This window comes from Phalaenopsis equestris, unplaced genomic scaffold (genome assembly GCF_001263595.1).
Source record: "Phalaenopsis equestris unplaced genomic scaffold, ASM126359v1 Scaffold000002, whole genome shotgun sequence".
NCBI classification, from domain to species: domain Eukaryota; kingdom Viridiplantae; phylum Streptophyta; class Magnoliopsida; order Asparagales; family Orchidaceae; genus Phalaenopsis; species Phalaenopsis equestris.
The window spans coordinates 56797033-56806779 of NW_018164444.1; the positions used below are offsets into that span (position 1 = coordinate 56797033).

At 37.6% G+C, this 9747-nt stretch overlaps 1 protein-coding gene across 1 annotated transcript in view; it reads left to right on the forward strand.

Annotated features, from left to right (window-relative positions):
- The first annotated feature begins 1222 nt into the window (after positions 1-1222).
- The window catches only part of LOC110035667, a 9107-nt gene continuing 582 nt past the window's right edge, over positions 1223-9747 (forward strand). Inside the window, exons 1-2 of the mRNA XM_020739939.1 lie at positions 1223-1465; positions 8526-9730. Coding sequence (XP_020595598.1) covers positions 8551-9730 — 1180 coding nt within the window. The 5' untranslated portion in view covers positions 1223-1465; positions 8526-8550. The remainder of the gene's footprint in view (positions 1466-8525; positions 9731-9747) is intronic.

Genomic DNA, 9747 nt, shown 5'->3' on the forward strand with positions numbered 1-9747 from the left:
GTCGAGAGTGGGGGGGTGCCCGCAGTGAATGATAGATAACGCAGGCCGCGTGGTCGAACCTGCTGCCCGTGTTCTGCAGAACTTTTCCACCACAACCCCGAAAATGCGACAACAAATGAAAAAAAAAAAAAAACGGGCGTGCCTTGGTGCCGCGCCGTGGGAAAAAAATTACCCCCGAACGTGGCCTAAAGCAACTCACCCACAAGTCAATCCAAATATGACGAACAATGATTTGGCTATTTTGAACTCGAAGCACACCCTTGGGCGCTACAGCTCTCATACATAGCCACATGATATGCAACAACTTCGTTGACAAATGTCAGTGATTACACATCCCTTTATTCTTATTTTTATTTATTTATTTAATAATTACAGTCAATTATTGTACTTCTAAGTTAATATGCCAAGTTGATCTATCAGGTAGATTTGCTAGCTAACTTGTTTGAGCTCTTTTGCAAAGTAACCTTGCTAAGGGCCCGTTTATGACAACTTATTTAGTGCAGTGATGTTTTGAAAAAGTACTTGATCTGTTTGGGTAAACTGCATTTTGGCAGCTTGTGCGTTTTCAAAGAGCTTAAAATAGCACAAGCACATATCTAAGTGTGGTGACAACTTTCCGACTGCGATCTGATTTTTTCCATAAAAATAAAAATTTGTAATAACAATCTTACCTAGTTTATCAACATATTATTTTTAATTAGTTTATCAACAGATTATTCAATAAGCTACAGTTGCTCCAAACAAATCCTAAGTTGACCTTTTAGATTGCCCCCTAGACTTGCCTGCCTGATTAGCCTGTAATGTCACCATATCAAGTTGACCTACCAATTAGCATGTTGAGTTCTATGCCAAGCAGACCTATGGATTCGACCTGCCCAATTCTCGAGCTGACAAGCTGTTTCAAAGGCCCAAATATCAACTATTGGAGGGAAAAATATATTTTGTTCTAATGGAAAATCACTAAGCGTTATATTGTTCGTCGATGAGATATATGACGATATGACACTCAATAATGTGTTACCCGAATGAAAATTATCTCATGTTGAAGAAGACACTTTCTCACGTCCCAATATAGATAGCGCAAACAATAAACCAAAAAACAAAGTTGTAAATTGAACAAATGCGGTTAACCGGTTCTAGATCATGTTTTTCACATACCCGTATCCGATTCGACGCGGGAAACGGCATAGGATTCCGCGTATTTATACTGAGCAAACGCTTCGGACATCAGCCCAACCTTCAAATACGATTTATAAGGCTCAGGTACGGTAGCAGGCAAACAAGTCGCATACTGTCGTCGGTGGAGCGGAGAAGAAGGAAGATAACGGAGCGAGCGAGAGAGAGAGATCGGCCTATCTTGTTCACCCCATCTTGAGCTCCCACCCCTCAAAACCCTAATTCATTGATCGATCTGTGCATCCGTGTCTGCAGACGCGCAGTTTGGGACCAATTCATTCCTCGCAAGGTTAGTTTCTCTTATCAACGCCATCGATTTTTTGTCGATCCAGTCTTCCTTTGAAGGACAGGCGAATTTTTCTTGACTTATTTATGTGCACTTCTTATTTTTTGAAGTCCGTTAGATTTTGGTTTTGTTTACGCTGCCTATTTTAATCTATACATTATTTTTTTTATGGCTGTGGCCCTGGTTTGATGAGATCTCCGCGGATCTGTAGCATAAGCTATGTCGATCGGCTGAATGATATCCCAAACGGCTTTTTTGTGTGGTGGCTAGATTTAGGCTGGGTTTCTTGCAGATTTTAAAATCTAGTTTGCCTCCTTTTTGGTCTTAATCCTGTATTTACTAATTGGGTGTTTGGTAGCATACTTTTAATAGGATTTCGCCATGGATTTAACTTAAATTCAACAAAACATAAAAAAAAAAAAGAATAAATCCAATTCTCTCTTAAATGATTTTTTTTTTTTTTTTTTTTTTTTTTTTTGCGTTCCGTCGCTTGTACAATTTTAATTCTGATTTAATAAATCTGATTGATAGGCGTAGTAAGGATTTCATTCCGCCGTCGCTCGCGAGGTTCATCTCCTTCGACAAAACGATCGAATTGACTGGATTTGATAAAACTTATTTAACGTAAATCCATGTTGCAGGCAATCACCACCTAAATATGAGAGTTTGGAGGATTTGGGGTATTTTTCTAAGTTACGTGTTTATTAAATCCTAATGGATCTTTAGAAGGGCTTGGGAATTCTCTAGTGACTTTTGAGCGCTGACAAACTAGGCTATGAACATCCGCTTGAATTCTTCTAATGAGGCGATGACTCCCATAGACAAGTTGTTGAACCAGCATAAAATCAATTCATTCAGCATTGTTTGCTCGGAACGAGAACACAACTAATTCGAAAGAGATTACATGGTCAGCTGCATCTAATCTCGTTTTGTAGAACTCCAATGATGAAATCTTATTTTTTTTCGGTGTTTTACCTTCTAAGGTCACTCTTAAAATTGTATTCTTCAGCGGCTTTTGTCTATTCTTTTTATTTCTTATTTCTCCTCACTCCTTTTGAGGGCTCTAGGATTTCTTTCTCTAGAATGCACAATTCATCATCATCATCATCTTCTTCTTCTAGTCTTGGGGTTAGAACTCTTCTCGGTCTTGCTCTCGGGAATTCCTGTTTCGATTGTTCTCGCCTCAACGATTCTTGTCTCTGTACTATCGATTCTGATGCTCTTGTGTTTGTTCTGGCATGGGCTTTGGAACTAGTTCTGGAGGATTGTTGTCTTACTTCTTGTATCGCCTTCAGCATTTGCGCTTTTAATTCGATGATCTGTTGCATCACGAACTCTCTAGTGCGATCCATCGTTTCTCTTTGTACTTTGATTTGCTCAAGATCTCGTCGCTAAGTTTGGTAATGAACTCCACGCTCACTGCAACTTTCGAAGTGTTAAATCATTTTAGGGCATAAGGTCCCATATCACTCGTCGATTCATACAATTTAGAAGAGATTGGTATAGGAAGGATGCAAAAGAAGGAAACATATGTGCTCTCTAATCCCTGACATTTTATTCCCCAACAGAGGAAATGTCGAGAGAGATGACCATTGAGACAATTCCCTCACTTGAAGGGAAAAATTTTCTGTCTGGACTCCTGACGTAGTTCTAGATGCAGACTCCAATAATATGTCTCCCTATGTGCTACATAATGGAGGTTATTTCGGGGTTATTGAAGTGGAACCGTGGATGTTATTTTATGTTTATTTTTGAGTTATTGAAGAGAAACACATATTTTACTTCAATAACCTTGAATAACCCCTAAATAACTTTCACGATTTCACTTCAATAACAACGAAATAATACCGCAGAGGTTATTTCGAGGTTATTGAATGCAATATATGAGTTTCTCTTCAATAACTTAGAAATAACCATGAAATAACATTCGCGATGTTATTTCAAGGGAGTTATTGAAGTTTATTTTCGGAGGTTATTTCAGGGTTATTTTGGGGTTATTGCGGAGTACGCGGTTTCACTTTAATTTTTTTTAGGTGGGTCCGATATAGCACACATGACGGCATATTACTGGGAGTCCGCACGTAGAGCTATGTTCGGAGTTCGGATAGAAATTTTTTCGCACTTGAAGTAGGAGGGTGCATCTATTTATATTACCTCCAGATTGTCTCCCAGCCTTAAGGGATTACAGAGAGGGATAAAAGAGTAATAGTTCTTTATCCTTACCGCACGTTGTTTGTTCATGGTATGCCCAAGTGATGCACACTAAGTGCTGCAAAGCACGGGTAGCTCACGCAAGCATACATGGCGTATCAGTAGTATCTGGGTTTGAGTTCGTTTGTCGATTCCTCAACGAACGAGATGAATTATACAAAAAAGTTATAGCTTACAATTTTCAGCATAAGCCTGAAGGGTTCAATGTGTAAGTTCAATTTTTAAACTTATTCAAAAGCTATGAAAATTTGATTTATCATAACAAGCAAAAAGATTCTTTAATCAATTCAGAGGTTGAGAACTTTCCTCTTTAATTTATCAAGAGATGAATATGACTTAGAATTAGATTAAAAAATTTAGTCTCAATTCAAAGTAATTTTTTCCTTTTCTCCTTCTGACGGTGTAAGGAAAATTAGCAGCCTTAAGTTTAGTTCCCTAAATCTCTTGGAGTGCTCACAGGAAGACATATCCTAGAAGACTACATGAATCCGATGAAAATATCCCTATTCCAATGAATTCATGATGTTAATTCTTTTGTTCCATAAAGAATCCTTTCGGATATCAATGTTCACAAAAGATTTTAACATTCAACTGGCCAAGATGGAAAGTAAATTCAGTTTGCACATTAACAAAACACTTTTAAACTCAATTTAAAGCCCAAACAATCTCAAATCTCTTGTCATATCTAATCTCTATTTCAATCGAAGAGCGAAACATGAAAACTACTCACTATTCATGATAAATCTCGACAAAATAAGCTTACTTGTATGCATGAACATCAAATCCAAAGTCTTTACACTGAAAATATGAAGAATAAACACGTCTATCTCATCCACAAGTAAGAAGTTTGTTGCTTTCTCTAACAACAAACAATCCTCACTCTCAATCCTCCCAATTTCTTTTCTAATCTCTTTGCTAATGCTTTGGCCTTCTCCTCCAATTCTCTTCTCAAGAATGACAAAAGAAAAAAAAATGGTGAAAAGCCCATCCAAATTCGTCTTCAAAGCTTTTATATCCCCCCCCCCCCCCCCTCTCCCCTCTATAAAAACTTTTATTCCCCCCCCCCCCCCCTTCATCTCAAAGTCTGCATGCTCTCGGTTTGGAAATATGATATGGCGCCTAAGCGCGAATATTGCGCGCCTAGGGGCTCACTTAAAAATTTTTCATCACAAGAACAGCGTCATGCATCGCGATTGCGACGCCTAGGCGCCTAATGTACAACGTCAACTGTCTGCATTCTCAGGCATTTTGCTCAATTTAAGAGGGTTCTGGCGCCTAATCGCCAGTTGCCAGGCGCCTAATCGCCAGTTGCCAGGCGCCTATGCGTTCAATGGCCCAAATTTTGCTCAACTCTCCAATTCAATCTTCCTTCGTCCCCTTTCCTGCTACAACCTGCAAAAACAACATGATACCTTCCAAATAAGTGCAGTTTTATTATATAGAACATAAAACTACAAATAACAACAATTGCAATTTGCCAACATATCACCAAGTTAGATGACAATGTGAACGCCATGCATCTCATAAATGGTAGGGTATCAAAAGTTGACCCATACATCAACTTGACCCGAACGTGACTCAAATAATTCAGGTTCAGGTTGATCCAACTAATTTCTAAATCGGGTCTGGGTTAAAGATCATAGCCCATTTAATTTTTCAATTTGGGCTTGGGTCGACCCACTAACTCTAAAATGACCAACCAACTCAAAATTAACTTTAAATCTACTCATCAGCCTGAAAATGATTTGGAACTGGGTCAAACTTGATCTAGTTTTAACTTAAATAGAGGTTATTTCTTATGTTAAATGAGTTGTATGGGTCGGGTTCGTGTTGATAGGTTGAAGTCGGGTCAAGTTCGGGTTGAGGTTATTGACCCGAATAATATTCGGGTCGGGTTTCAGATCATACCTATTTGGGTTGGGTCAGTTTCAGGCCAAACCTGAACCCAATTCGATGACCCAAATTGACACCCATAATAAATGTTCAAGAACATGTGTTAGCATCTTGATATTGATCCTGACTTCGGTTGTTTGTCAATCTTAAGGTGCACTGGTTGGGCAAACTTAGTGTATTGCCTGAGGAACCAATCTTGCCTGTTGGAATGTGATGGTTGACACTTCCATGCTTGGCGAAGTGGTTGCATATGTAAGTCATTCCGGTGGGTCAGTTTGGCAAGTCAGTTCGGCGAGTTGCCTCAGTGTGTCTATTGGGTAGAAAAAATGTGTGGGTCATGCCTGGTGATGAGAAGAAAACCATTCAGTCCTTCAATTATCCGCTAGTTGTAATGCGGGCTAGGAAGACCCATTAACTTTGATTTTGTTCCATGAAGGCCAATTATTTATATACAAAGATAATGGAGCCCATTGCATGAATATTTTTTCTTTTTTTTTTCAATGATCTAAAATCTTGGGGTGTCATAAATTCACCTGACACGCCAACAATACTCGAGCTCGGCTCGAAAAATTTTAGGGTTGACGAGAACATTTTTTTGAGTTTGATCCGTTTATTATTCGGGTCTGGTTCGGGTTAGCTGCTTAAGGTTCGGGTTTGGTTCGGGTTAGCTGCTTTAATTTTCGACCCATTCATTATTTTGCTCAGGTTCGGGTTAGCTGCTTAAGCTCAGGTTTGGGTCTTAGTTTTTGACCCGTTTATTATTTGGGTCGGGTTCGTGTTGACCCTACTCAAGTCGGGTCATTTTCGGGTTGAATCCGACCTACTCACTGACCCGAATTGACACCCTTACTAAAATCTATAAAATTATGTTGAAAGAGTTTTAGTGAAGTCGACTCTTATGGTTGGTTTTTTAGGAGACATGAAATTCTTTGTTGAGTTTTGGATTGAGTTCTATGATGCACACACACTTCTAATTAAAGAATAGTAATGGGTCGGACTTGTATCAGACAAGAACACGACTTTGACATATGTCAGGCACGACAAAGAAGTGTCTGGTTTAAATATATTTTAAAAGAAAATTGGACATGAGTAGGACGCTGGTGTCGTGTGACATAAATTGATGAGCTAAAAATTTTTTAAAAATATTTTTGGGACTAATACCACTCAATTTTTTATGTATTTGCGTATTGAACATCTAAATTTCAAATTTTATATATATGCCAACTTACATGTATGTATATATATATATATATATATAGGGTAATAGGAATAGTAATAGAAATAATAATAATAATATATGTGTGTGTGTGTGTGTGTGTGTGTGTGTGTGTGTGTCTCTTTAAAATTGAAAATTGTGGTTTATTAGATGTAATTTGAAATATTTGGGTGGAATAAATATAAAACCCAAAATTTATGTGCTAGATATGTAAATACATAAGCTTCGTTGCCAAAAAATTCATTGATTCTTTTATTTGTTGTAATGAATAATTGATTAAGAGTACTTAAATGTTTATGTATATAAGATAATATATGCTTACTTTTAAATATCATAAATTAAATAATTATCTATTAACATCTTAAGGGCTGCTTGTGATTTTTTTTAATCTTTTATTTTTTTATTTTATTTATGTTTTGATTTAAATTAAAACATGTTTGATTGAGATAGTTACTTTTAAATACACTCTTATATATTTTGATTATTTTTAAATACAATTTGATTTATTTTTAATATAAAATAAAATATATAAAAATTATATACACTAAAACTAGAAATAATAGTGGTGCCAAACGGACTCTTAATTTTTAAAAGTTAATGTTATTAATTTTTTTAATTTATTTTTAATATTTTATTTATTAAACATATATATATATATATATAATGGTGCATCTGGCGCATGTCATGTCTGTGTTCTAAAATTTTAATAATAGACATGTCAAGCGTTCATTTCGTGTCCATGTCCCTGTAGCCGTATTCATGCAACATAGATTAAGCCTAACTTCTAATTTTATTATGTGCATATATTTTTTAAATTTGTTATTTGATTATTTTAATGTTATTGGAGATCTCTTAAGCTTTTTAGATCTGCCAAGGTGCTAATGAAAGGTGGCATTGTTGTGATTTCTTTACTTGTTGGAAAATTTACATACAGATCTCTCAATTCCTATGTATTTACATTTCTAACACGTAAATTTTAATTTTTCATACATGCTAAGTGTTGCCGAGATGAGAATGATTAGGTGGATGAGTGGCTTTACACTTAGAGACAAAATTCAAAATGAATATATCCGTGATAGGGTTGGTGTAGCTCTAGTGGCAGACAAAAATTGAGAGTCGTCTTAGATGGTTTGGTCACATTAAATGTTGACCATCTGATGATTCGATTAAAAAAGTAGATGTTTTAGGTTCGACTTATGTTAAGAAAGACAGAGGTAGACCTAGGAAAACTCGGGTAAATTGTATAAAAAATGATCTTAATTTATTAGATTTAAATGAAAATATGACACTAAATAGAACGCAATGGAGAAAAAGAATTTATGTTGTTGTTGTTGTTTTTGTTGCTGCTACCTTACCTTACCCATTCATGAAAGGTGTATTTCACTTTCAAAATTTAAAATAGTCGTATTTTGTGATGTGATATGAAAGTTTTAGGCTATATAAATATAAAAAAATAAACTTTAGGTGTTACAAATGTAAATACATAAGAATTAGGTGGCATATATGTAAATGCCCCCTTTTTTTTATACCGTTCCATTGTCCATTTTGGATAAGTTTTGAGACCTTTTGTTTTTACTCGGTGTAAGCGATGGATCTTGGTTTTTTTCTTTTGAAATTTGTTGATTTTAAGTGGATGGAACTAATCTCAAACTACCGTTGTGCATGCATTGCTAGTCTCTTTTGTAAATCAACTAATACTGTTTAGTTTTACATCAAAGTTTATGAATTTGTACCAATTTGCAGGTTGCTATTATAACCAGGTTCAGATATGTCGCCCGCATCCAAGTCAAAGTCCAAGAACAAGTCCACCCCAAAGGCAGGCAAGGAACAGTTAAGAATTTCACCGAAACCTTCTGCCGCGCATTGGAGTAGTTGCAATAGTTCACTAGCTGGGTCTACTGATCCAGTTATGGGAACCTTTCAAGCCCTTGAGATGTCATCTTCTTCCTTCCCACCATCTCAGAGCAATGGTCGGTTTGGAACCATAGATGATTTGGATGATCATTCTGGGAGTTCACTGAGTTCAACAGCAGAATATGATTCTTCGTCCAACAACGGTAGCTGCTCCGGCGAGTCGGAGGACCAAAAGGAGAAACTAGCTAACTCACCACCACAAACAGAAACCATTCCAGGTTCCAACCCTAACAAACAAGGCAAGATTCGCCAAACAAACGAGCGAAAGCACCGAAGACAGAAGGAGAGGCGTGCTCTAGAGTTACACGAGCGCTGCATTTCTTTCCTGACTTCTAGAAAGCTCGAAGCCCTTTCTCACCTGCTTGTTTCGATGGGGTTCCCCTCCGATCGAGCAACCATGGCTGTCATTGTGAACGAAGGCAAGATGGAGGAGTCCGTTGCTTGGTTGTTGCAGGACGGGGACGGGAATAACAAACAGCAGGTTTCACTTAACTTGGAAGATAAGACCTCCGTTAAGATTGATATCACAGATGAGCTTACCAGAATTGTGGAAATGGAGGTTCGGCACAAATGTTCGAGACAGGATGTTGAAAGGGCCATCGTTGCTTGCGAAGGCGATTTGTTTAAGGCTGATGAGAATTTGAAGGTGTCAAAGCGAACTGTTTCTGCAGCCACTGTGCTCAACTCCGATCAATCTGCTGATTCCATGGAGCTAAATCATAAGGACTCAGCTCCTCATAACAGCGCAATATTGTTAAGAAGTCCCATTAAAGAAATAACACAACAACTGAAGGAATCTGCTAACAGGAACCATCAGCAGGCACCTAAGAGAATATCACCCAAGCTGATGGCGATCACTGATTCATCGCGAACTCAGGCTGCTTCCGTTGATAAAAGGCGGTCAACAACCAGCACTCCGGTATCGTTATCCTCACCAATTCAGGCTTTTGGATCGGCAGCAAAGCTCCATGCTGTGAAAGAACCCTTCATTGTCATGCAACGGCCGAAGCAGAAGTTGCCTTCAACTTCTGCATTTGCTAATAGAGGGACG